The 27,924-nt window shown below is 36.0% G+C and overlaps 3 protein-coding genes across 5 annotated transcripts; 2 read left to right on the top strand and 1 right to left on the bottom strand.

Annotated features, from left to right (window-relative positions):
* Nucleotides 1-398: 398 nt before the first annotated feature.
* Nucleotides 399-5,372, top strand: LOC143451507 (TOX high mobility group box family member 4-A-like). Of its 2 annotated transcripts, XM_076952125.1 has the most exons (14): nt 399-1,120; nt 1,538-1,583; nt 1,714-1,784; nt 1,959-2,000; nt 2,291-2,406; nt 2,548-2,653; nt 3,268-3,348; nt 3,434-3,563; nt 3,658-3,971; nt 4,045-4,134; nt 4,238-4,330; nt 4,614-4,670; nt 4,740-4,894; nt 5,079-5,370. In XM_076952125.1, the coding sequence occupies exons 1-14, from the start codon at nt 542-544 to the stop codon at nt 5,131-5,133; spliced, it is 1,935 nt and encodes a 644-aa protein (XP_076808240.1). In that variant the 5' UTR covers nt 399-541; the 3' UTR covers nt 5,134-5,370. The 2 variants fall into 2 exon arrangements, with proteins under 2 accessions (XP_076808240.1, XP_076808241.1); XM_076952126.1 differs by lacking the exon at nt 4,045-4,134 and having other exon boundaries at nt 5,079-5,372.
* On the bottom strand, nt 5,324-16,488 carry LOC143451506 (protein spire homolog 1-like). Of its 2 annotated transcripts, none has more exons than XM_076952124.1 (15): nt 16,212-16,488; nt 12,533-12,730; nt 11,486-11,611; nt 10,302-10,382; nt 10,052-10,204; nt 9,879-9,971; nt 9,624-9,771; nt 9,133-9,242; nt 8,845-8,971; nt 8,656-8,760; nt 8,015-8,349; nt 7,613-7,750; nt 7,324-7,422; nt 6,889-7,001; nt 5,324-5,852 (listed from the first exon to the last, which is right to left on the bottom strand). In XM_076952124.1, exons 1-15 carry the CDS (start codon nt 16,419-16,421, stop codon nt 5,672-5,674), a joined length of 2,217 nt encoding a protein of 738 aa, XP_076808239.1. In that variant the 5' UTR covers nt 16,422-16,488; the 3' UTR covers nt 5,324-5,671. The 2 variants fall into 2 exon arrangements, with proteins under 2 accessions (XP_076808239.1, XP_076808238.1); XM_076952123.1 differs by having other exon boundaries at nt 10,043-10,204.
* Nucleotides 16,489-22,514: 6,026 nt separating this feature from the next.
* LOC143452674 (nuclear protein localization protein 4 homolog) lies at nt 22,515-27,862 on the top strand. Its single transcript, XM_076953726.1, has 3 exons — nt 22,515-23,823; nt 26,158-26,370; nt 27,533-27,862. Exons 1-3 carry the CDS (start codon nt 22,555-22,557, stop codon nt 27,731-27,733), a joined length of 1,683 nt encoding a protein of 560 aa, XP_076809841.1. The 5' UTR covers nt 22,515-22,554; the 3' UTR covers nt 27,734-27,862.
* The last annotated feature ends 62 nt before the right edge of the window (nt 27,863-27,924 follow it).

The following is a 27,924-nucleotide window of genomic DNA, read 5'->3' on the forward strand; positions in this document are numbered from 1 at the left end:
AAAATAACTAAAAATTGAGGAACCTTGTCAGAGCTTCTAGCCCTCATTTTTGTCACTATCGGTTTTTCTTTTTTAAGTAGGCCGTTTTATCTACTATTTAGAGTAAGTTTTTCATGCAGACATTTTGTTATCTAATTCCGTCAAAATACTGAAGTTATTATACAAGGTATAATATTACTGACAGGACACGAACGTTTTATTTTCAATCATTTCAAAACAGTATTTTTCGACAGGGTTTTATTTTGCTTTGGCAGTATTTACAGACAGTTTTTTATTAGTACGAATGAAACCTTCAAATATCAGCATGTTTAATACGTAACTGTTATTGTAAAATAACGAGAATTAATGTCCCAAACTACTGTAAGTCGATTTCTTTTTTTGTTTGAGTCATCTTCCCGTCCAGTGATCATGTCATGTTAAATATAGTGGGTAAGATTGTGCTACACGTTGATTTTTCAGTTATTAAAAAAATTTATTTTGATGTTGTAGTGGTAAATCAAACCTTTTTCCTGTAAAAATCATAGTTGTTGGTTCTATTGCAATGGATGGTATAAGTCAGCATTATTTGCAACCTTCCTTTAGCTCGACTGCCGACGCCAGTGTTGGCCGTTCTGTTAATGTCGGCACTCTTTGTGACTATGCGTACTGCGATGAATCCAAGGGTTTGCTGAATAATTTGGAAAGTCAAGATACGACGTCTGCTTTGCAATTACTTAACGAACCGTATCCGGGAGTGACTACTACTGGCTACGATCATTTCGGACCTTCCGCTGTTGGTGTAGATAGCCAACAACACAGCCGATATCATCCTTATGAACAATACGTAAACACGATGGAGCCTGTGTACGGCACCATGTCACAACAATTTGTTTCAAGCTCTCCGGGTAGTTTATGCCAGACGAATTATCCTAACCTCGACCCATCTGTCGATTTCGCTTTCAGCGCGGCCAACCCGGTCAGCCAGAATGGTACAACTAGTTTTCCCATTTGTCATGACTCCAATTCTCAGTGGCAGTCCGGTAATGGCGGACAGTTTGACATGAATTCAAACAACAACAATATAAATGGAAACAATTACCAGGCGGCACAGGCTATGCCATCTTTTTTCCCCAACAGTCAGGTAGAATCTTAGCTTGAAATCTGTTAAAAAATACAGCTTACGGATGATTGCATAGTATTAGTATAGTTACTTTTGTTCAATGGGCTTAGTTTATACGTTTTCATGTTCATTTAATTCTCAAATGTTAACAGTTTTACGTTTCCTTCAAATGGGCATGTTGTTTACGTTTTTCATGCTTCATCAGTCGCTAAGCGAGGCGAATGTAATTCTATTATACTGATAATTATTTATTTAGTGTTTTATTGTTCCGCAAGAAATTTTAAGGTTTTAGGTTTGGACTGCAGTAGAATAAGTTTATATCATAAATTGTGCTTCTGCACTTACGATATTAAAACCAGTTTTAATAATTTGAGCACCACAGGTGTTATCAGGCAACGTTTTATAACAAAAAATAAAACAACTTAATTCTTTATGCAGGGTCAAGATAACGGGTGTTTGCAACAAATTACTTATTCCAATCCAGGTAAGAAGACTCTTTTGCGTTATAAATGAGGCTTGCAATTTTATTTCTTAATTCACACCCAGGTATAACCAATGATATGGCATGGTTTTTGCGCTTAAAAACAAGCTTATGTAAAAATTTCTTTTTTCAGCGCCACATTATTTCAGCCCACCGCAGTATCCACCGAGAAGAGCGATAAATCCAGCGCACACGCGAGTGATGGTAATTATTTACACTTTTTGACAAAGTAAATAGCCCGCACGTGCCACAGGTAATACCGTACGCGTGCCACTCGGAACTGCCCTTTTGTAGTAATTCGCTTTACCGCGATAAGCTTCCCGCGCTGCCACTTGCCTTCTTCGTAATTTCTGTAATCGATTAAATTTTTTTTTTCAGGAAGTCAAGTCTACTTCGAGTTCAGAAGTTGAGTTTGGAGAGGTGTATATTTTTTTCGATATTTTTTATTATTCTTTGTTTGTCACAGTTCACAATAAAATGCAGCGCTGTCTTATAAAACACGGTACGGGTATTCGACCTGATCTAACAATTCTGTAACACATCTTACAAGTTCTGAGTAAATCGCATAATTAAAATATTGAAAGGATTTCTTCAGTCTAGAAACAAGCCGTTTCGAACATGTATTACACGACCAGTTCTGAATAATTGGATGTTCATCATGTAATTTTTAGTTATTTTAAGTACATGAGAATGCATGTAAACATTTGTAGGACTCAAATGGGAAAAGAAGCCCTTCTGGAAACAAAAAGCGCGGAACTAAGAAACGGAAAAAGAAAGGTGCAAATGAACCACAGAAACCGGTGTCTGCTTACGCCCTGTTTTTCAGGTATACAACGGACTGATACTTTGTAATCAGTACTCGTCGCTGGAAGGTTCAATCACCCTACAGCATTAATTAATCATCAAACCTTTAGCAAATTGTATAAATCGTGGTCTTAAATATTTGCATCGGTAAAATGTGTTTCAGAGATACACAAGCTGCTATTAAAGCTGAAAATCCAAGCGCCACCTTTGGTGAAATTTCGAAGATAGTTGCTTCCATGTGGGATAGCTTAAGTGAAGAGGCAAAGCAGGTGACTATGCGCTATATGACTATTCGTTTTTTTTTTTTTTATAGATTCAAGTTGAATTTGGCAATTTAATGCTAATTTGCAACTGCATACTTTTGCTTTCATACGGCAGTTGCACCTTATGAGATGAAGTTAAATGAATTATTGAGCAATATATGATTTAGATTATAACTACACTTAACATCTGCTATATACACATGCATTATATATGCGATACTATTTGTTGAATTTTTATGAGCATCTGTCCTTGCTATGTAAAACCAGCCGCGTAGTTTTTGTAATTTTTGTGTAAGTTAAGAAGGGCCACCACCTGTCGTAAGTTACCGCATCCTTATACATATATCAGCTTGCAGGAATATGGTACGCTATACGAGCTCATATCTTGCTTACTACATAGCGGCGCTTCGGTTTGCCGCGTGCTTATTCCAGCTTCAGGCGATTTACTCAAAATGACTGAGTAATATTGCTATACTACTACCTACTGTATATGTCGACGCTACGGCGTGAATAAGCTGAACGAGTGAAGATGTGTAATATTTTCAACGAATGTTTCATTATGGCGTGAAATGTGAAGAAAGTTCCTAGTGCGCCTGCTGACTGGGATTTATGTGTTGTAGGTGTACAAGCAAAAGACTGAAACCGCAAAGCGCGATTATCTAAAACAACTAGCCGCCTTCAGAGCCAACCTCGTTTCAAAGGTACCATGTCGAAACCTGATATTATAAACTTACTTTGGGAAAATATGGAATAGATCTTCGCTAACACTTTAGCAAACGTTTTCAGGGTGGATTAGATGCGGATGAAGAGGACTCGCAACCCTTATCCGTTATTAAAATGAAGATGACTGATCTTAGGACACCTGCCCAAGATCATCTCCCACCGCTACCAAAACTACAAATGGCACCGGTTCAGGGTAAGTAAGACTAGATTCAAAAATATTCACGTGCTATGGATTCCAATTTTTTTAACAAATGCACCGTCAATTGTTGTTTATATTCGTTACTCAGGTCTGCCACAGCAGTCAATTTCCGCCCTCAATGCAATCCCGGTAGTTGCCTCAAGTGCAATAGATATTGGCGGGAGCACAGGAATTAACGACCAACTTCAGTATTCGTATGTAGATACAACAGGACAGCCGTCGAATTTTCAGAATTCTACCGTTCAGCAGATCGTTTTGCGTTCTGTTCCGACTGTAGCGTCTACCAGCGTCGGAAATCCTCCCCCAATACAATTGAGAAGCATCGTTCCCAAAGCGAACTCACCAGTTACGTTGTTACAAAGCAAACAAGGCCAAATAATAAAGGTTCTCCCGCCAAGTCAGGTGAGCTAAATGCCCGTGTGCTCGAGTGCCGTTGCCCGCTTAGATCTTATATTAATGCCGTTGTGTTTATTAGGCGGCCAACATAGCAAATCTTAATGATGGGAAAAACCGCATTATTAAAATGGCTGATATGCTAAGAACACCCAATATTGCTGTGACGCAGGTGTGGTTTGCTAAACGTTTTGCGAATAAACAGGTTTTGTTTATCAGGCAAACCTATATAAAAATACGCATTTCGGTAATTTTACTTTTTTACATATTTTTAGGTCTCAAGCAGCGACGGCAATGGAGTTCAGCCGATTCTACAGACGTTAGCTCAAGAGACTGGAACATCCATGCAAGAGACTATTTTAAACCAGGTTAGCATTCGGACGGTTCAAATCGTGCTAAAACTCTAACAGTAGTGAAACGCTTTCTGGCATAAACTGCTTCTCAGTCACTCTTTAGTCGAATTGTAAGTCACGTTTAATGCATCTTCATCGTTGGTTTATTGTCAATGAAGAGGTTCATACAAACATCTGCTTGTCGTCACAATGCAATTTATATTTTTTAAATTATACACTGACAAAGGAACACGAGGTGTGGATACTTCCTTTTTTTTATTGCTTATTGTCATTAAAAATCGGGTTTTGCATTTTATAGAACGGCTCTCAACAGTGTCCTATGATTGATCTCACTGATTCATCAATTTACGCACAAGTAGGTTTGGTATGTTTTTAGTATCTTTTCTATCCATGCACTTTCTAATAAATCTATTGTGTCTATTAGCCAAATACGACGATTGCATCAATCCAGCCTTCAACAGAGTATCCTGCGCCAGCAGCTCGCATGTGCGTCCGCAACGGATGCACCAATCTTGCAATTTACGATCCGCAATGGAACAATGAATACTGTTCGAGTGAATGTGTCGTCCATCATTGTCGGTATGTTATTTTCCGTAGCTTTGTTGAACTATTTTCGTTTGTATTATCAGAATTTTCATCTCTGCCCAGAGTTGAACTGATAATTTTGCCAATTACCCTATGTTGTTTTTTAGTTAACGGCAATTTTCCTTATAGACATCAATTTTTATAACTTCCCATAAATTGTCTCGGTTGTTAATTTTAGGGATGTATTTGATGCTTGGACCTCAGTTCGCAAATTCAGCGCGCCCGTAAACTGAGATGATGATGTGGTTTTATACGTGCCTAATTGAGATGTGTGAAGCACTGATGGCTGGTAACTCAAGTTCAATCATATCTTGTTAGACTTGAAATCAACAAGGAAAGAAAAGCTGTTGCTTATTTCCTTGTGTATGCCGTGGAACAAGCTTTGTGGTTGCCTTTGAATTCTTAACATATTATGCCTTTAAATCGTACTAATGCGGTGCTTTTATATATTATTAAACAAACAACAATACAAAACCGATCTTTCCTATTAACACAAGTTCTCTAAAAGACTTGTAAGTAATAAAGGTACATGATACAAATGAAAAGAAATTGCACGAACATATTGACACACCAAAAAAAACCTGAAGTGGGCCTACTTAACATATAAGGTGTGGTACACGAGGTAAAAAATATCACCATGTTAAGGAAAAAGCGAAAAACGTGTGCTGGGATTACAGACAACAAATATGCAGTGGTATTTTCTTATATTGCACTTGCATTAAAAGTGCAGTGATAACTTCACAAAAACGTGTGTAAGTACAGTGGTCACATTTAGCCAGCCTTGCTGGACACATACTTCAGTGCAGTTTCTCTGTTTGAATTTATGACACCCGAAATTAGCACGTGACACTCAATGCAAACATCGATTTTGCTTCCCCGCGACCACATTTGTGACGTAGTAGAAACTGCATCTTGTTCTTGAAAGTTTTGAGTAGATTTACTGGAAACCGGCCTAAACAAAACAGCGCCATTAGTAAACTACAGTAAAATCCCAAGCATAAATGTGCTGAAGTGCGAAACAATTGATCTCCTTTCTAGTACGCCGACGAAAAAAATTTCCGAATACAGTAATTTGCTTTTGGCGGTCTTAGTAACTGGCATGTGACATGCCTACGAGCGATCAGACCCTACTAGAAAGTTGGCACATCAGACGTGCGAAGAAGTGAGAGAATAAAATAGACGATGTTATCAACTGTCTCGATATTGGCTTAAAATGCTGGCAGTCCTAACAATTCCAAAAACTGCGATACCTATACATTTATAAAGACTGTTGGAACAACCAAATTGTGATATGGTTGTTGCACTTCGTCTTCGGGGTTAAAGTTACAACGGCAAGCCAAAACGTTTTATTCAGATTGCGTACAGTAGGTAGCTGAAAAATCTGGATGAATTTCACTCCAAAATTAAAGACTTTGGGCCATATTTGATGTTTAAAGTCGGGCCTGCGGACAACCGTTGGATCACCAAAAAAAACATGTTCTCAATTGAAACTCATGCGTCCTTTTTCTGAATATCAAAGTATATGAAATATGATCTATTACTGATTACTACATAACATTATCTTTTTTTTATTCAAGTGAAAACATTTGAAGATTGGCACGATAACCATGCGTTCTTAGGACCCTAGCGTAAATGATAAAATTGCTCTGGTAATAATTTTACTTTAAATGCGATCTTTCAGACTTAGATTTTCGTCTGATATCAACAAAATGATACAAAACACGCTAAACCAATTTCAACATAATGATCCAAAGGTTGAAATCCGAAATAATAATAACACGCTGCAATAATGAATAGCCCAACGCCCCAACCTACACAAACGCAGAAATATAAAATTCCTGGCGACGGAACTTATAGACCTGCCCGGTGGTTCAACACCAAATGTACGGAATCTAAATCCCTGGAATGCCTCCCCTACCAGGTTGTAAAGCAATATGGTTAACTTCATCAAGTAAACCATTTTACAATTATCTTAAATCAGAATTTACCTGAACAAATTGCTCGCTTCTTTCATGTTAATGCTGTTTGATTCGCTTCTGATCAAGTCAGGACTCAAAGTGAATAATGGAGCATGGAGGTACTTTTCTGTCGGAGGTCGTATCTGTCCGAAATAACTAAGTAACTTATCGCATTAACGCACAAATGACACATAGAGCGTTATCAGTAAACAGCAGTGCAAACAAATCAGTCAAACAAAGTTCTTTCAGAAATATTACCACTACCGTACCAGCTTAATATTACGAATAGGCAGCCGGACAAGTAGTTAAAACATCGGCGTTGATGGTTAATCACTGAGCTCCAGATTTCCCGTTAAACAATAATTTGTTCAGACAACTGAGCCTGGTGCTAAAGCGCGACAATCTCGAAGGTAATGACATTACTAGGTTTCCATTTTCTTGTGCTTATATAAAAAAATTGTTCACCTTTTTGATGCACTTGCTGCAAACTTTCCTTCTGCATATTTGGCAAGTATATGGCCATGAAAATAAGCCAAATTTTTTCAGGCGACAATGAAAGCAAATCTGGAAAACACAAAAAGAGACGTGTTTAAGTTTTCATGACCACGATCATATCATCGTACAATATTTATCCACGAATAAACCCATGACAGTTCAACCAATGGACGTTGGTTGGGTCCTTCTGGAACCTTGTTAATGTCGAAAGAAAAAAAAATTATAACACTTCCGAAAGTAAACAATTGCAATAGTATACCTTCTCATTTTTAAGAACATCATACATTGATTTTGATGACTGAAACCTTTCGAGTTGCGCGCGGGTGAGTACCTGACGTATGTGCATTATTTCATCAATAGTCAAAGATAAACACTCAACCGGATGCCTCCAAGACTCCTGAGAAAAAGACTCAGCGATAAATCAGATCAACTTAGCACTAATTTTTAAAATTACAGAAAATATATAAGATAACGACGTTAAAGTTTGATTTTGTTATAAGTTGGTTTTTAGGAAACCCAAGTACAACACAACACGTTAATGTAAAAATAAGCATCGGTGGTAAAAAGGTCCAATAAACAAAATCTTAATACGAAAATTTCACACGAAACTAGAACAGTATCGCGAGACATTGGTCAAAAACCCGAAATGCACGTTCCAGACCTGTTTAGATCGTCTTTCAGAAAATGTTCGTTTAAATGGCGGTGCCGTCGAAGGATCATTTAAAGATGTCGAGGTGGTATGCATCGACGCTGATAGAGACTCATCCGCTTTCCTTCCTCCTGCTCTACACCTCTGTCTCCTTATCTCTGCTGAGATCGAAGAATGTTCTTTTCCGCGAGTCGATCTGATTGCAACACTTTGTGAACGGCGAAGACCGGTAGAACCGGGGAGAAAGGAAGAAAGAAATGTTCCAATGGTTGAAGTGTTGCTGTCGGGTGCTTCCTCCGACTGAACTGGAGTGGAAACCGGACTAGGTGGTAACTCCAGTGGAAGAACTGAAACATGAACAAATATACAGATCAAGTTATGGTGTAGCATAGCATCAGTAAGTCATCATTGAATCCTTAACTCAGCTGTTTGCTGTTTCTTATTTAATATTTAGCCTCACAGTAAATACACTTACAGGATGAAGTTAAAATTAATAAGTAAATATTGTGTGCACAAAGCAGCCAACAACCTTGTTATGATTATACCTTTTATAAACTGTAAACAAGCTAAAACAAAGAGAGAGTAAAAAACCTCACGAAAATATCAAAAAGCGCTCCCTGAAAATAAAAAATGTTTCCGTATAAAATACGTACGTCGTTTTCTACGAATTGAATCCGAAAATCTTATAGAAAGGGGTCGATGTACTGGCATTGGTGCGTCAGACTCTTCCTCCAATAGAGAGGAGACGCCGGATGTACCTAAAATTTTTAGAGCTTGATATGAATGTGATAACACACGGTGTAGTATTAAATTATTGTTTGCAATTGTGGGTTTCGGCTTACCAGATGATCGAAGTGATGAGGGATCAGAAGAACGTGAAAATTGTTCAGAAGATGAAATGTTAAAGTTAGCATCACTGTCAGTGACATAAAGGTCAACTGCGATCGAGTCATCCAACATGAGGTCAGGCTGCAAAGTAAGTTGCACACGTAATTAGATGATTACGTAAAGCACTATATCAAAAGTTTAACGTCACATTTGAGGTGATTGCAATTACGTCATTCAGTGGTAATATTTACCAAATAGCTTCAAGCGTTAAACCAATTAGTACTAACAACTATTTTAAGAACCTCAGACACATCGTCATCAATATAAAGTTCGTCTATGGTGGGAGCTTTGAGTAACTTTCGTCTAGATTGCGATGACGAAATGCCCTCTTCGCCTTTACCTGTTTCTGACACTGAAAAATACGCCGTCTCTTAATAAGGGAAAAACTATTTTTATTAGTAGTACACACACTTAACATGGTTTAGTAAAGTTTAGTGGGCCTTGTGACGATAAATATAGCTATAATGAACACGAGGAAGCATTACATGGTTTCTCCGATTGACCATACCATAAGCGCACTAACTACCACTGATTTGTCCCAATTAGAGTTTAAACCAGCATATGTTACAGGTCGTTGTCCAATTACAATTTTCTTAGGATAATAGGTGATTTTACTGTCATCTTCTTGTAGAAATCGCGTAAACATCACGCTCAATACTTTCCCCACATTTAATTACAAAAATCTATCATTTTGAGGGGGCGAGGGAAACACAAAATGTAATCGTCGACTTACAGTCACCAAATGTTTTGGAACATTTCATGCAAGACTGTGCGGGAGAGACAGGTTTAAGTGGTACACTGCGCTCTTGAATTTGTTCGATCAGCTTTTCGTGAAGTGATTTTGATCGAGGCGGGGTTGGTTTCAAAACACGTTTATGAGCCTGTAAAATAAACACATCTTACAAGACACATGGCAATGATCTGTTTATCTGTAGAAAACGATCGGTTTGTAAAGGTTAATCCCAGATTTTTGGTTTAACCAACTTACTGGTGACAAGTTTGGTCGAGATCTGATAAAATCCAGTATAATGTCATGTGCATTTTTCTTTTTTAGGGCAGGTAAAACGTCGTTTGATGAAACCTGCGCGAGTAGACAACAATATGCTAAAGTTGTTCCGCGAAAACGTATTGTTTTACTACGTACAGTATTACCAAAATCACCTTCTTTAAAGTGTACTTCTTTCGGCGTATATCTTCCATTAGAATTTCGTATGGCGTTAATTCGTATTCAATAGACACTGTTCGCTTTTCTACTTTCCGCAGTTTCGTCACTCCTAGGCGAAGATCGTCAAGTACTTGGATCCACAGATGTGACTGCGAGTTGTGCGTTAGCGAATAAGCATGAAGAGTTAACTAAATTTAAGAAAAGTTTATTATTAGTTGATAAAACATGACACCAAACGAGACCTACCCAGTTCACGAAATTTAAGCTTGGATATTGAGGGGTTTCTTCACTGTCAGATTTGTTTTCCAACGAATCTTTTTTTAAACTCTAAAAAATTTAAGTACATTTATTCACATAACAAGCGATAAACAAAAGCATTGGCTTAAAAACTATTATTAAAAAAATAGCAGGAATCCGAAGATGATTTACAAAAAGAAGTGATGCAAAAACATTCATTTTTTTAGTGTGGTTGGTAATCTCATGTGCGTGGGTGCAATTTTAACGTTAACAGAAGGCGCTTTCTAAAACGCGCAACATTACAATTTACTTATAATACTGTCACTACATTTCTATGGTACACTGGCACATAGCTTGTAGGCAAATATATCTTGATATCATAATTATTTTATACGAATAAAACTTATGATCTTTCAGCGTTGGGCAACAGCATTATGACGAAGGAAATGCCAGCTGCTTCTTTGTGATTTAACATTGCACCTAGTCACCGAAATTTTTAAATTGTAAACATAATTTAGTCACCGAAATTGTATCACTGTAAATACAATTAGATCAGAAAAAGTTTAAGCGAATATAGCCCAAAGAACAAGGGCAAACGTATGGCTTGATCTACTCTAACGCTAATAGGGATTAACCGTTTTTGTTTAATTTCAGTCGTACTGGAACGTTTCATAACAACAGTGATAAAATTACGAAATTAATTTAATAACTCTTTAAACCAAGTATATATCAGTTCGACTTATTACAAATGAATGCTGTGGATAGAATGAAAAGAATTGTATTTTAATCTGCCCAAGATTAAAGGCTTTAAAATCTCACAGTCTAAGTGTGTGAGATTCAATGGACAGGGATAACGTTCACTTCAACGCAAACGCCGAAGGCACACAAACGATAAATCACATGCGGCAGAGATAAAAAAAAAGTGATTTGAACAAGCAAACTACTACATTTTGTTTTCACTGACGAGGTTTCACTCTTTGGATGGAAAGACACCAGAATATGAAACACGGTTATTCGCTAATACCTATTCTTTCGCACACGATAAATAAATAATTGAACAGGTCGATGTTGTACAACGGTCTGCTGAGCAACGTTACGGTATCAAACTGCATACCAAGAGCATTCGGTCGCGACGTTTTAGGGTTGCCTGTTGACAGCAAACTTTTTATTTACTCTTTCACAGGATAACTCACTTCATTAGCCGATGCTACCTTGTCCAGAAACACCTTCAGTTCACGAGCTTCATTGACCAGTGCTCTACACACTGCTTGATAGTGGCCGTCTACATTGGCAGTTGAAGGGAGGTGCTCCTCACACAACTAAAAACCAAATAGTTAAAATTGTTAAAGTTAAACAAGGCGAAAACTTGAAATGAATCTTCAAAAAACGACGTTTCAGAAGATTACTCCATTGCGTAGCTCACCATTATAATAAAGGTCAAAATAGCCAACCTTCCTAAAACATCAGAAGAAAAGAAAATAAACCAGGTGACTGCAAAGGATTTCAACAAACAGGAAGTTCCAATCAGTAGATAGTTACTCGCGTCATTTTTCCATGGCGATGTACATATAGCACCCAATAAAGAGCAGTAGACACAAGTAAAACCTGAACTTGCATTTTGATGCGATTGGAAGATTTTATTGCCTTCTTTTCCCATTAATAACGTTATATACCATTGTTTTTAAGTTCGCTGTTATTTGTGCCGAATTCAGTTCAATTTTTTACGGACTACGGTGTTTTTAAACATCTGTGGAAAATAACCATCTAAGCCGCAGTTACTTGGCTACGTAAAACTGGCTGTTTAACTATTAAACAACGCTCTCTCTGTCTTAAGTTCACACATCTGCATGCAAACGCCAATGCGCTTCTTTTCACAAAGCATCAAGAAATATCGATCGCTGTTTCAATTTGTGCACAAAAGGTTATAAATTTTAATCAACCAAGTGCAGGGCGAGGAACAGAAGTACTCTCAACGTAAGCCCATTAGGAACACAGAATAAAAGTTCAGCATATACATGAACTTTTCTGCTATGATTGTTTTAAACCAACATAAATATGAGCGATTGGTTGACTTACGGCTCAGTCCCTTGCCCAATCGAGACACAGCCAAAATAAAAATGTAATGAAAATTTCGCCAAAAGTTAATAGAATGTCAGACTAGGTCGATGGCTCAAATATTCGCACTACGCAATCGATAATTATGAAACGTTGAAAATATTGTAAAGACGTAATACACATACTTGTATGACATAATCCAACATGTTTGTTCCTTGGGCCTTGCAATCGTCGAAACCTTCATCAACATTGTCGTTTGGCGGTGTTTCTTCGGTCATAAAAGATATAAGATGTTCGAGTGATGTGGATAGTTCTTGTTCTTCATCTGGGCCCAAACCATAATCCAAAGCGGAAAATAACGTTAAACCGAGACTTTTTAGAACCTACAAAATAAGGATGATATCGTATTGTAATGAAAGTAATATACACGCCCAATCAATTACTAAGCTTAGCAGTTTAATGCGCTAGCAATAATGTGGCTTCAGTTAGCTTTAAAATTTGGCATTACTCCATCAGACGCCTCTCATTTAGCCGCCCACGCGGAAACCCTTTCATGTAACTAATATATATAAAATACGATGATAAGTCAAGGTGGATTTTTGGATTCAAACCAAACTTAGCCCAAAAAGCTTCTATTACAAACAACGGCCCATTTAATCGCTAAACGTGTGTGTAAAGCGTCAACCGAAAATAAACTCTTCAAGAGCATCGATTTTGCGCGTATTGATGGCAAATGACTTCAGGCAACGTTGGTATGCTTCACTACAACTAAAAGTAAGTTGTTCTTTTGGTTCACTTCGCGCAACGGTGCGAATGAACAGGCTTCTTTTAAAATTGATTGAATAGAAGCTGCCGTGTTTCGTGCACTGTGGTAAGCAAGCAGGTTCGTTGTTAATAGCAACGTAACCTTGTCAGCTTTATTTCTTTGCCTTCGTAGAGGGGTTCGATGAAAGTGCCTGACATCAAACAAATAACCTTCCCATAATATATTCATCAGGAGGTAACTTTGAGGCGTTGTAAATATTAACTTAGTTTGAACACCCTAAAATCACACAATGTACTTGAAAAAAGCAACTTGGCAAAAACCAAGATTCTGGATACAAATATAGGCAAAAACATCAACCATAACAATGTGATATTAAAGGAGCCAAACTTCCATAGCAGTATTTTATAGGGATTTCTGTAAAATACTGTTTTGGTGATGTGACAATTGTTGTTGGAGATAAATGATGCAATCGGTTATATGGTTGCATACACAACATTATTCAAAACTGCATTGGTATATGGCATACTCCTAAACACAAATGTGTTTCAGGACAAATACTCACTTTTTGGGTCCTAACACACATGTGTATTCAAGCAGAAAATTCTCACCTTCTGATTCAGTGGTCTGTTGTTAAGCTTTTCAAAAAGTTATAAGAAGTTTTCGTTTTCAATACCGGTAGCTTGAATACCGGTAGCTTGAATACCTTTTTGTCAAAAAGACAAAGTTTTGTGTTGAAACACAATCACTTTTTGTGGTGTTTCTTGTTACCTATCTTGACTCTTTGCAACTTATGACTGGACAATTGGACAATAAAAACTTCAAATCTTGTGTTTTGTCATTATAAAAAAATAAGTAAAAACAAATTTTGTTGGGAAGTTGCCTGTTGGTAAACAACAACCTCTAATTAATTATATTTATATCTAACCATCTCTTGTTTGGCTTTTTCAAGAAGAATAATCATGAATCAGTCTTTCTAAATTCCAGTTTTTTATAAATTTTTACTTACGAGCTGGCTATGAGTAAAGATGCTAAAGATGCTATCTCAGTTTCTTCATTCGTTAAGCGTTGAAATGGTTGAGTCCAGTAAGTTAGGGCTACCAACTGGTACTAACAGGGTATTTTGAAGTATACCAATAACAAAGACGACCAATATAAGATGGACCTAAGCTCTGACCTAACAACCTCTTGCACAAAGATGCTTTTGTGCGAGACTGATGCAACATTGCAGTGATGCTAACTGTTAACTAAATGAAAAGTAATATCATTATCATGTTGTTTTAATTTCTTTTTTATGTCCAGTCTAGAAATGTTAACTGCAACCATTAAATTAGCGAATTTAACCCCAAGACTTGAATTTACCCGAGATAAGAACATCTGAATTAAAACAGATGTCGCAGACCTAAATCTATTACAGTAACAGAGAAATATAGCCGGCAAAACCAAAATAGAAAAAACTAAACACTTGCTGTTATAAAGAATATGTAAAAATATATATCTTCCCAGCAAATCAAATACACATTAAAAGCGAAGCTACACTACTTACTTCATATATTAAAATTCATACTAAATATAAAACATGTGTACAAAACACAACCATCTAGGGATGTGCCAAATCAAAATACTACATATGAATAAAAAAACATTTTTGGTAATTTCACAAATTTGAATCTGTAGAACGATTTTTATCAAATCATTTATTTTGTAAGAAAACATTAGACAAAATGTTACATTAGACAAAATTTGTTTTGAAATTTCACAATTATGAAGAGGTAAAATTTTGGCTGTGTGATAACAATAGATGTATTTTTAGTAATCAAGTAACAAAGATGTTTCTTGTAAATCTATTTAGATAAAAATTTGCTTTCTAACATTGGAAAGCAATAATATAAAAAGCAATACGCTAATTAAAGGTATCCAATGTAGCACCAGTACTGTCAAACTGTTATAGCAGTTGAGGTCTATTACACTAAACTTCGCCAAAGCTACTACAGGTTATTATCACAAATTACAGTATATAACTTTGATCTGGAGTCATCTTACTGGTCCAGTTATCTAAGTTAGCTCGGTTGGGTTAGTAATTGTTCACATTCGACTTTTTCTTCATTGATGCCAGTAACTATATAACCTTTTAACTACAGGGTTGTGAGGAGTATCGACGACTCTTGCATGTTAATTCCACTAAAATCCATGTCAAACTTTTAACATAGAGAGGAATTAGGCTAATTGATAACGTGAAAATCAACATTTAACGTTTCTAGACTGTAAAAATACATTAACGAAACAAGTCACAATGACGAGTACATTACAAAGAATGATTTTTGACTAATTTTGAATAATAACAATAACCCCTAATTACGCCCAGTACACAACCATTACAAGACGATCAAACTTTTAAGCGTCAAGTTATCATTACTTGTTTGCTTGCATTATAATGGACGATTCCATATTCACCGCCCAGGATCAGTGAAGTTGCTTCAAGTTATTCAAAATTTTAAATTAACCCTATTCTAACTAGGCTTGGCTTCTCCCGCACACAGTCATAGCAAAACGTGGCGTACAGTTGCATTGTTTGCTGTAGAAACTTGAAATTTGGTGACTTTTCCTAAAAAATGTTCAGCTATCTGTCCATGTTTGTTTGATAAAGTTGGATTTTGTAAGTTTTGAGATATTGTGATATTTTCATAATTTTGCTGTTCTCTCCGCATTGAAGCGTATTACTCATTTACGCACCAATAACTCGACTAACTATTCTCTTTCGTTCTCTTCTCGCGGTCAGCTGGTTTTCCGCACAGCGGGGGCGCGGCGTAACAAGAAGAATTTCTAGAAATGTGTCACTTTTAGAAATACTTAATTTACACTAAATTCACTTTTTTTAGTTTTACAATTATGATGTATACAGGAAGCCAGATGATTTTTCTACTAACCTGTAAAAATCCGATCAGTTTACGACGTATAGTTTTCTAGTAATTAACGATTGAAAATGTGTGTGCGGGGTCGGCCACACCTAGTTTTTTAGTAAACTCGCGAGCCTGGTTAGGATAGGGTTAAGCCAAGTCCAAAGAGAGATACCAAATTTTTACTGTATTATGCATACTTACTTCAAGATTATTTTCCCCTTCTTTTAGTTCAACAGACACGTGACCAGTATCATCAAAAACAATTGATTCAACTCCAAGTGAGGCATAAAACTGAAGTTTATTTGTTCGGAATTTCTCTTTTAAAAATTTTCCACATTGATGGCATACTGCCCAAGCTTGTTCTTCCTTGAGGGGTAAGTCAAAACACAGCAGAATGTCAAGCAGATTCATATTTCCTACATTAGCATAAGCACTTACATGGCTCACCGAGCCAATTTTACACTGATTGATATTTAAAAAACCTGCAAAAAACAAATATTATAGAATTTAAAAAATTTCAGTATTGTATGAGGGAAGTTACTTTTATGGCTAAACTCTTCACTTAAGGTCGAGATAAACACATCCAACTTGATTCGTTATTTCAAGTTTAATAAAAATTTAATGATTATAATGGTTTACTAAATTCATGGAATGCCCCCTCACAGCAATCCAAAAGTAGGTGCTTATCAAAACATACCTCCCTCATATATTACTGTGTCTCTGGCCCCTTGTTTCATTAACCTCGGTCAGCCAGTGCACAGTTATTGGGGGTGTAGTGGAAGACTACATCAGCTTTATGCATAATTTGTATACTATACCCTTGCTACCTAAATTGTGATGTCATTTCATTGTGCAATTCTGTACAAAAGATCCCCTGATGGAATAACACAAATTTTTCTCTGTCATTTTGTGGCTTCAGATATCAGGGAACCCCCAACCCGAAGTATGGCAGCTTTCGACAAAAACTTCTGCATACAAAGACGCATATTTTGGTTTGCAATGAAGCTTGGCTTCTTTGCTTATTTATTTATTGGCAAGAAGATAAACCTTGTGCATGCAGAAAGTACAACACTTTACACTAGGGCACATTGATAAGTTTTACAGGTGGCATGTGCGTGTGCCACACTTTCCACAATGACTCATACAATAACCTACATTATGTATTGGTATTAATAAGCGACTCAGCATGTTTATGTACTTCTGTTTAGTATTTTCTGATGCCACTCAACTGGAACTTGAGAACATACGGTAAAAAAGTTAGCCTGTAAAAATATATCAGAAGTAGTTTAAGTCGTATCCATGGAACTTTGTTCCGAAACTGATAAGGAAATTGGTGAACCATGCATTATAAAATCATGAAATTTAGGCCATGCCTGCCGAAGACTATGCAAAGAATGCAGTATGACATGTAAGGATCCTGTGCGAGCCTGCCTTACTCTGAATCTATAAGCAAACTGAAAACTGTGATAAGCAGCTAAGCTACTTTCTGATAGATTCACCGATACAGTACTGGTACGGTTTATTCATTTTCAGAACGTGCGAAAGTTATACCTAGGCCATTCGGTCGTTCGAGGAAAAATTGGACTATACAAACTTAACAATGTGGTTATACCTATCTATGAAACCTATTCCGATTTATCAGTATATGGTACCATATGCTACTAATTAATTAGGTTCTTCTATGAAATCACATTGGCTAAAGATATCATATATTTTGGTATACCCTATAGGTCTAGTTTACTATGTTGCAATCAAGACAGCTACAAAAGCCTAAAGTCTTGACTACTGATTATTTATATAGGCTAGACAAGCCTATAAAATGGCGAAAATATTCGCCTTTGTCCTCGAAGATCTCATTATATAGCTTCTGTGCGTCCTCTGCTGGTAAAAACACAACTCCACGTATCCGTGGCCTAAGAAATGGCATAATAAAAATTGAAAAATGCGCAACAAACTTCGATGATACGCTTCAGAGAGCACAACCAATAGCAAGCTAGCCACGGCAGATTGATTCGACCTGATCGTAATTCGGCACGATTTCAACAAACATTACCAAGATTAGTTCTAAGCAGGGTTGTAACCTAGTCATTTTTTTTAATTCCATTCAAGTCGAGTGGTTTTAGGTTGTGACTCGATTCTTGAGTCAAGTCAACGCCTTTAGCATCAAGGATCATAGAAATCCCATAGAGGTTTTGGTTCAGTAAAAACTATTTTTCGGTCACATTATAATTATACCTAGCATTAAATTGGTTAATATGACGTCATAACTGTCTTCAAATTAGTCTGGTACTCTGGTTCATACTTTTAACGAAGAATTGTAATTTTTTAGAGAAATATTCGCTGTTGTTACCTAAAATTGCTTTTTTTGCCGTCACAATCTTCATAAAGTGACTATAGTCATTTTGGACTTGGAATCAAGTCTATTGCAAGATCCCAAAATAAAATTTCAGCATTACCAAAACAACTCAATACTCGTGACGTAACCGTCACACTATGAAAACATTAAGGTGGGGTAGTGGTTAACAATGGTACTCATATGCTGCAGCTGGATTCAAATCTTGTTTAGCTCCAAGGGAATTACTTTGAAATCAATTTAGACTTTTGGAAAAAGATATAATTTTAAGTTGAAAAGTAGCGTTTATTTCAATTCAAAGTCTAGCTTAGTAATTTAATCAAGAGCAGTGAGAGTTTTGGTCAGAGGGTTAGGCTATAGTTTTAGGTAACTTTACATTTTGGAAAAATTAGTACGTCGTTCTAAGTTGAAATTTAACATACATTTCGATTCACTAAATAGCGTAATTGCCGTTTATCGTATTTGAATTTCCTACTTCGGTAAACGGCGGCTGGTAAAATATACGCTTCCTACTTTTTTCTGTATAACAATGGTATACTTTTCTCAGTGTCCTTACCATAAATTTTATTTGCTATCATTTTATATTCTTTCTTTTTCATCTTTCAACTACAGCAGGTCGCAATAAAGTGAGATCAAGGTTAAGGTAATTGTTATTTTTAATTGATTGTCAATCCTTAATCAAAGTGTGTACTATAAATTTTGCACTTCGCATATTTTGGGTAGAGTGGACAAAGAATGGAAAATTTAAACCCAGTTTTTAAATTTTTCCCCCAATCAACGCAATCCTATATACACCACTGAGTAATAAAGTTTTTAAATGAACGTTTACTCAAGTCTTTTTTGACGTAATCGCCCTAACCCTTGAGGTGTTTTGTAACATTTATATGTATAAGATATCTATGATTGCAGATGACTCGGCAATCTGCATGAAGTTGATTCTGATTCGTTGAAGAATGGAACACAGTAATGTTTATTTTCAGCATATACGCTAGGCTAGTCAAGAAATATCGCTGATGGATTAGGCTTGCGATAACAGCCAAACTGAGATCAGTAAGTTGTATAGCTTACCTTCCTGCTCATGCACCTAGCCTATTACGTATAGAGATATGAAAAATTGCAAACCAACAGTGAAACAAATATCAAGTTAAAATTATGTGACTGTAATAAGTATGTTTGTATTACTCGCAAGACGAACAGAACATAAGTCATAATCCTTTAGCGACCTGCAAACAATTTCCTGTCGAACGTTTTCAACAGGTGCAGTTTTGCTCGCTTGTAGGCCTATATGTGTTTCATGGCAAGATTCGTATTAATTACACTGGCTCAGGACTGTTCTGCGGATCTACTGGACAGCCAGTATGCAGAGTTTGGCATAGACACATTCAATACTGTTTTTCATGAGCGTCAGTGCCGCACTTAAGGAGCGTTATTTTTGGATGCCTCCAAAATACACAGGGTTGCTCGGATCACTTGGACTGTAAAATTGAATTGAAAGTTTTTTGAAACCGTGCATTTAGTTATTACTGCAACAGAATGCTTGTTTTACCCGCACGTTTGAAATTATGAAACTATGTACTATAATACATATAGGCCTATAGCGTGCTACCGTTTATGATTTCATATTTTAATTTATTCATATTATCATATTTTATTTATTCTTATTTTTCTTCTATCCAGTAAGAATGTGGTTGTCTGCGTTGTTGCAAGCTGATGATACCGGAAATAAAGTATAACTGACTAACTGGGTATATTGTATGTTAAGGAGGAAAACAAAAACTTAAAAGGAAAATGCCCGAAGCGTATTGCGTGACGCCACAAGAGTGTCGTGTTTGATATTTTATGTGTGAAATCTTTGCGGCCTGGCTAAAAAACGTTCATGAACCGGTCCGGGGCCGCTGTTTTAGAATACGAAAAGTGCCAATTTGGATAAACATGCAATACCAAGGTGTTTTTCGTAGGCCTATTTAACATTAATGTGAAAATTTTTGCTTTATGTGAAGCAAGTTTTAAAAAAATATGTTTAAAATGCTGTAGAATCACCTAACTAAGTGCATGGTTACCATAAACATTCAATTCAATTTTACAGTTATTTTGGAGGCAACCGTTATTTTGCACTTAATGTCTTGGACAGAACATCTGTAAACTTAATTTTTATTCGATTTAAAGATTGAATAACTCAAACTGTGTACATTACTGTGTATTTGCACACTTCATTGTGTCTGAGCATTTTTTGAGCACCGCACTTGTCATTTTTGGTTGTTTAGTACACTCAAGATTTTGCTGAAAAATGGCCGTACTTTGCGGTCCGGGCTGGACAGTTCTTAATTCCGGCAATAGGTTACTATATAGGCCTATAAAAAAACTAAATAAAAAAGGCAGCGTCTGTTTCACGGTTGTCGTTTACCGAATTCGGAAAAAGCTACTGGGATAAACGGCAATTGGTATTTTCTTACTTCGTAAACGACGGCCGATGAAGTAGACACTTATTTTCAATTCACAGATATTGAAAATATCATAATTGCAATAGCATAATTGGCATTTACCGTATTTTCTTATTTTGGCAAATCAATGACGCTAGTCTGTCAATTGAAATGTATGCTTATTTCCAACTTAAAACATGCATAAAATTTTGGACATAAAAGGGCTCAAACATTAGCGAGATTTGAGCCTGAGAACTCTTGCATGCAAACTCCATCGTTAACCATTTACGCTACCGCTTTGCTTACTTCGTTCATCCAAAACGATAGTCATAAACCCATCAGCAAAAATCTGAAAATCCGAATTGCGATTTAGCGACTTACATGCATGCATGCAATAAATAAAAAAAGGAAAGCTGGTTGCTTAAATACCAATTTATAATAAATAAACAAAAAAGAATTAAGTGCACATCATCAAGCTAAGATTTATGTCTTTGCTCACATGTGTTTTCATCAGAAGCTGCCAAACTTTCCAGTTGGGCATTGCAGTTTTTGCCAGTTTGTATTCTATGGCAGCTCAAGCGGCATTTTAGCGGGTGCGCAAAAGGTCTAAAAGCGTTCTTCAAGTGCAGTATAACAGACTGTTAGGGTGCAGGTTTTGATGTTTGAACAAGTTCCTGTACATCCTGATTGCTATAAAATATTCCACAAATCATGTGAAAATTCCATAGTGCATACAAACTGTGTCCACAATTAATTCAATTGATATAAAATACATCTAAATGCATACTTGTGCATACTGATAAAACCAAAGTGTGCCACCGAATTCAATAAATGCCGCCCTAAAGTTCTCCCAAGTTGCCATACTCTGTACAGCTGGTGGCAGTAGCACACCTGAGATAATTTTCAAATATACTTTTTTGCACATTTGGCTTTATTTGAGCCTTAACTTGCTGGTTAAATAAGTAGTCGCTTAATATGGTAATAGTCTGAATTAACCTTTTGTAGGCTCTGTACAAAGGCAGGTAAAAGACTATAGGACTGGTATATCCAGGTAATTTATTAGCTATATTCTTGCGAGTTGCAAGCAAGATTACCTTAATCAAAAACGCTTTGCACAAAACATGAAACAAGAGCTAAGGACATATTCATAGCAGTGAGAAAATTCAAGAAAAATTACCAAAAATGCTTAGAATAATCGAAGCATGACGAATAAAAAGTTTTGATTCGTGTATTTAGGAATATTGATTGGCCAAATTTCGAAAAAAATCGATGAATATTTATCCGACCCACAGAATTTTTCAATAAGCGGGTCGATAAATTATTCATATTTTAATTTTTATCATCCACTATTGAAAGATTGAATGAGTGCACACTTGGCTAGTCGTTACACATCTGAGTTAGCAAATCTGCACGTCCTATATCCACCACTGCTTTTTTGCATGTATGGATTTGCCCATTGAAACTCAACGAAAATTTATTTTTTTTTTTGCTTTTTCCTCTTTTTGCTGGATTATTCACTGCTTGGAATGTTACCTATTGAATTGGTGAATGGCCTGTTGGCTACATATTTCAAATTTAAACATTTCATATCCTTTTTCTGTTTTTTCTTGTTTGAGATGGTATCTGTCATCTAGCCTATTAATCTAAAGTCTTGTAAATTCCTCCACGAGGAGAGTAGCATTGGGTTACAAATTATTTTTAAGTCAGCTTAACTTATTACACATTAATTTTGACAAACTGTATTTGTTTAAAGATACGCTACTGAAATAAAATGATTATTAGGATTCAATCACATATTGGCACCAAACGCCTGGAGACATCTAGTGATGAAGTTTTGTCAAGTTTTTACAAGAAAATTGAAAAATTGTTTGTGCTTGAGGGAAAAGAATGGGGTCTATTTTTGGATAGAAGTGGTCAAAAGGAAATACCTAAAAATAGCATAACTCAGATAAAATCCACAGGACTAAAGCATGGGGATATGGTATACTTGGAGATAAAGAAGTATAATTCAAAAAATATAAAAGAAATGGTTGGGAAGGATTTGTTAGAAGATGAAATAGATGTTGAACTATGGAAACGAGATGGCAGAATAAAACAATCTGTCAACGGACAAAGTATGTTCAAAGTTGAAAATTTGCCTTTAGAACCTTGGGATGAGTCTTATTTGCAGGAAAAACAAATAAAATTCATGTCATTCCATGCCTACATGAGACAGCAAACATCAGGCGTTGATAAAGGAAAATACTTCAAACTGGAAGGTATTAAAGCTGCATGTAAGTTAAATGCAGATGCCAAACATTCTGCAGTGGACTTGCCATCAGCTCTTACTTTGAACCGACAAAAGTTTCGTCATGTTGACAATATCATGTTTGAAAATCGTCATGTTGTGGATAGATTTTTAAACTATTGGAGATTATCGGGCCATCAGCGTATGGGATTTCTTTATGGTAGATATTCACCTCATGCTGATGTTCCACTTGGTATCAAGGCTGAAATTTGTGCAATATATGAGCCACCCCAAGAGAGCACAGCCAATTCTTTAGTCTTTCATGATAACCCTCATGAAGAGATTGTTGATCATGTTGCTCACGAATTGGGACTTACAAAGATAGGCTGGGTTATAACCGATTTGATTGCAGAAAACAACTCTACTGGTACTGTAAAGAACACCCGAAATATGGACACATATTTTCTTTCTAGTGAAGAGTGCATCACTGCTGCAACTTTGCAAAATAAACATTTAAACCCATGTAGACTTGCTCGAAAAAATGTATATGGATCAAAATTTGTGACTGTTGTTATATCAGGGGATAAAAATTCTCAAATATCATTTGAGGGTTACCAAGTGTCCAATCAGTGTATGTCCCTGGTTGCTGATAATTGTCTTCTTCCTACTCTTGATGCTCCAGAGTTGGGGTACATTCGTGAGAGTAATGGAGATCTAATTGTTTCCGATGTGTACTACAAGGAGAAGGACAAGTATGGCAATGAAATAACCAAACTTGCTCGTCCATTACCATTGGAGTACCTTTTGGTTGACGTAAGAAATCAATTTTGCTGTAATTTGTTGAAGTAGCATACAGATAATATTTATATATACATATATATATACATGTATATATTATACAGTAGAACTTGCCCATGTCACTGCCTATTGCTTGGTCTCGGCGGAAAGCCTATTGTTTTTTGTAGTATCAAGTTTGGCTAAGTTGACTTTGCCTAACTCGTCTATTTACTTAATTCTGCACCTTTCTTGGTTAGAGTGAGCGAAATAATTCGCTTAACATACCACCATTCTTGCTACTATGACCAACATAATTCGCATTAGTAGTCAGACTTTTAAAACACTTTGTCAGCGTGATTACATGGCAAACTTAATCTGCTATGATCACACTACAGCTGTATCGCCCAGCTGTCTACAATCCTTGTTAATGTAACACAACCTCGTTGTGTCACAATTGTACATTTATGAAAGACCCGGAAACCTTATCATTTTAGACTGTTTTTATCAGTTTTAGTTTACCTTCAGGTAGCAATGCTGCAGTCAGATGAAGCAGCCTAGCCAGAGATTACAGAATGACGATGAAAATGAAACTAGCTATAGTGCATAGAGATTGTCATTTTTATAGTGCAGTTTTGTTTTTGCTATCGAGTGGAGAGTCGTTTTCTGTCTTCAAAAAACATCAAGCAGGTGATTGTAGCAGCCTAGGGCTCTTAGGTACAAGGTAGTGCCTGTTAAGTAGATTTATGCTAGGAAGCTATTCTAAGTACAAAATTAAAATCTTAATATCTAGACCAACATTAAGTTTAAAGTTTAAACCAAAAAACTTTTACAGAGTTTTTAATCTAAATGTAGTATCCCAAAAAATGCAATTAAAAAATTTTATTTTGTGATGTTTTCCTAAGTTGCTGGTTTGCTTAAGTTGCAACTCTTTTTGTTCTACTTAAGGTGGCGACTTAAGGCAAATTATACAGTGTAGGGTCTTATCCAGAAATTCTAAAGGAAATGCAAAACTCTGGCAAATTGATTAATGCTGTTGCATGTCTGTAGTTAAATTGTTCTGTCTAAACTGTGAAGATGACAAGTGATACTAGAAAAAAATTGGTTCGCAAATGTTGCGCATACATAGATGATAATAGAAGATAGCATGGACAGTGTAAGCATGAAATAAATAAGCAGAAAGCCCTGCAACCTTTTTCGCCATCCTGGTCAAATACACTACAATATAACATGATAACACTTCATACATGCAAGACCACAGAGTGATAAGAAAATGATTACAAAGCGTTTCCCACAAACTCAACTCGACAACACAAAATAGTGGTTTTTAGAGTCGAAATGATTAACTCAATTCTGCTTTCGAAGACTTTGGCAACTTACATCTTTAAAAATTATATTTTCATTGTTTTAGTTAATGCCACTAAATAATTTTGACATTAAAACAATCACCATGAGTATACTCATTGTTGGCATTTGCAATCGACATAATGCAAACTTGCAAAGTCATAAATATGTAAATAAATGTAAATATTCAATACATTTCTCAACAAAAAAGTTGTCAGCGAGTTCTCCCTTTCTTATCCCAAACAACTTGTATCACTTCGTTGCGAGCGAAGCAAAGAGATCATTGTAATTTAAGTTTTAAGATGATAAAAGCAAGACAACTTTTGGTTGGCAGCATGGGTCAGAATTCCAACAAGTTGTCTAGTGTCATTTTCGAAAACAAATTGTACTGGAATCTTGCAAATTTGCATTGTAGGGCGGGAACGGGGGTATAACTGTAGCCTAATAATTGCTTATCGTTATTTGGTTTACATTGTAAATATTAGGAAATTTTAGGGAATCCGATGTTGAAGAGTTTTGTTTTGACTACACATGCCACAAAAGATTAAATAGATGAGTAGTATTAAGAACCTTCTATAATGCTGATGTTCTTTAATTTAGTATTCTTCACTTTCTAACCATATATTGCTTAAATTATAAAAGCAAGGGTAACGTGAAGCAACTTACCAGCGCTAACAAAATGTTTAATGATCATTGTAACTAATGAAATCAATCTTAGCGGGAGTAAAACACTTCAGATTTTATTCAACCACCTTTATTCATTTCAAGCGCTCGCAGCATTGTTTGGGCAAAGAAAGAGCACACTCATGGTTTCGCTCTTAAAAAAAGAGCGATCCCCAAAAATAGAGCATGCTCAGTTCGTACCCAGCTCAGGCTGGCAGTCAACGTATCTTGTTTTCTTTTCACTTTTAATTTTTGTGTAACCCTTACAATGTGCCTCTGTAGTCTATACTATTGCTCAATGGTAACTTAATATTTTAGATGTTCTTAGTTGAAGATTTTGTTTGTTATTTTTTTTTGTTGTTGTAGGTACCAACTGCATTTTCCATCGAACCCCAGTTCACCTGCAGTAATCACACAGCTGAGTTTCCAATAGCTCACCGGCATTACGTTGGTCACACACAGTCCTTGTCATCACTAGCAAAATACCTTAACCAGTTTGGTCCAAACCAGTTGGTAGATGCTCTATCAGATTTTCATGTATTATTATACTTGGCAACAAATGAAACTTTGCCTTTTAAGGTTAGTTTCGAGCTATTATTGTTTTTTTTGTTTAACATATAATTACCACTTTTACTATGTAAACAGATCAGAGTTGTAAACTTGAGAAACCAATATTTCTGACTCGAGTCAGGTTAATTCTAACAGTTGTTTGAGTTGAGTTAAATTTAGTTAATGCTGTTAGTTTTATGAACTTTGCTTTTGTCACATTACGCATTGTGTTAAGTAGGTTACCAATATCATTGTACTCAGTTGCATCAAATTTGGCCTTGTTGTTACATTCTAACAGAAATTCCTCTGATTAGTGATTACCTAAAGCATTTGTAAGTAAACTCTGTCACATTTGCAATAATTTGACTCAAGTCATTTTAGGCTTAACAAAGCTAAGTCATTTAAAAATATGACTCAAATTAATTCAATATCTCAATAATACTAAAACATATTCAAGAACAGTAGAAGTTACTTCATTTTGGTCATAATACTGAAATAGTCACAAAAATTGAAGCTATTTTAACGATACCTGAATTAACTTGACTATCCACAAAAAGACTTTAAAATCTTGTTTTGGTCATTTGCAGCTCAGCTGCAAATTTATTCCAAAAACTCAAACTCAGTCAGTAGTTGTCTCACAACAAAAAAACAACTGACTTTATTACAGATTGATGTCAACTGTAATACGACGGATACATTTTGAGTTCTGATTGACACACATTTTTTTGCTTTTTCGTTTTGCCCAAAGTTTGTAACTGTTTTCCAGGACCACTGAACACCTCGGATATATTACTTGAATTTCCCTTTATCTAATTATTTTAAATTATGATGTAAATTTACTTAAAAAAAGGTATGCTTTATCAAAACCTCAAAACATTAGTGTCTGTGCTTAAAAGTTTTCCGTCATTTTTAGCAAAGAATATAATGAATACTGCTGACTGAAATTTGTGTCAGTGAAAATCATATAGTGTGTAGATAAAACGATAGTTAAACCAGTATAAATGTAAGTTGCCATAACAATATATTAATTGTTGTGGCAGCATCACCTACAGATAAATTGCCTTTGCTGGATAGGTTTTGCAAGCCTTTGTTGATGACTTTAGAATTTTGCGTACATTACTACCTGGGTTACTCAGTTGTTTTTGTAATATTTTAATGCGGCACGACAAAAAAATCTACATTTAATGTTCAGGAAGAACTTGATCCACTACTAAAAGCAGTTCGGTCACATGACAATGATGGTGTTATGCAGTGGAGTAAATGTGCTAGTTGGTCTACCTTGATGGAACTAATGAAACATGCTGATGAAGATAGTACTGGGCATATCTCAGAAGCAGGAGGCCTAGATGATGACATGAGAGAAGCAATCAAAAGAAGTCTTCAAATGAATTGATATTTATCGCCAACATAATCTGTTATATAGCAGATTGGTTTTGCTTCTTTCTTTTGTAAGCATCCCTTAATGTTTGGATTTTTGTGTATACTTAATTGATAAATTTAAAGTCCTTGGTGTTCAAGTTAATGTCAGGCGTTTGGCTAATTTTGCAGGTACTCTAGCAGAAAGCTATCACCATTTTACCTGAA

This window comes from Clavelina lepadiformis, chromosome 4 (assembly GCF_947623445.1).
Source record: "Clavelina lepadiformis chromosome 4, kaClaLepa1.1, whole genome shotgun sequence".
Classification (NCBI taxonomy): Eukaryota; Metazoa; Chordata; class Ascidiacea; order Aplousobranchia; family Clavelinidae; genus Clavelina; species Clavelina lepadiformis.

Excerpts from the sequence above, each read along its gene's own strand:
- LOC143451507 (XM_076952125.1), top strand. The coding sequence starts at position 542 with ATGGATGGTATAAGTCAGCATTATTTGCAACCTTCCTTTAGCTCGACT. Across the intron at positions 3,972-4,044 it reads AGGTTCTCCCGCCAAGTCAG|GCGGCCAACATAGCAAATCT; the intron begins GTGAGCTAAATG and ends TGTGTTTATTAG. Across the intron at positions 4,671-4,739 it reads ATTCATCAATTTACGCACAA|CCAAATACGACGATTGCATC; the intron begins GTAGGTTTGGTA and ends TGTGTCTATTAG.
- LOC143451506 (XM_076952123.1), bottom strand. The coding sequence starts at position 16,421 with ATGAATCTGCTTGACATTCTGCTGTGTTTTGACTTACCCCTCAAGGAA. Across the intron at positions 8,972-9,132 it reads TTGATGACGATGTGTCTGAG|CCTGACCTCATGTTGGATGA; the intron begins GTTCTTAAAATA and ends CTTACTTTGCAG. Across the intron at positions 7,423-7,612 it reads ATGTTCTTAAAAATGAGAAG|ATTTGCTTTCATTGTCGCCT; the intron begins GTATACTATTGC and ends TGTGTTTTCCAG.
- LOC143452674 (XM_076953726.1), top strand. The coding sequence starts at position 22,555 with ATGATTATTAGGATTCAATCACATATTGGCACCAAACGCCTGGAGACA. Across the intron at positions 23,824-26,157 it reads TGGAGTACCTTTTGGTTGAC|GTACCAACTGCATTTTCCAT; the intron begins GTAAGAAATCAA and ends TTGTTGTTGTAG. Across the intron at positions 26,371-27,532 it reads ATGAAACTTTGCCTTTTAAG|GAAGAACTTGATCCACTACT; the intron begins GTTAGTTTCGAG and ends TTTAATGTTCAG.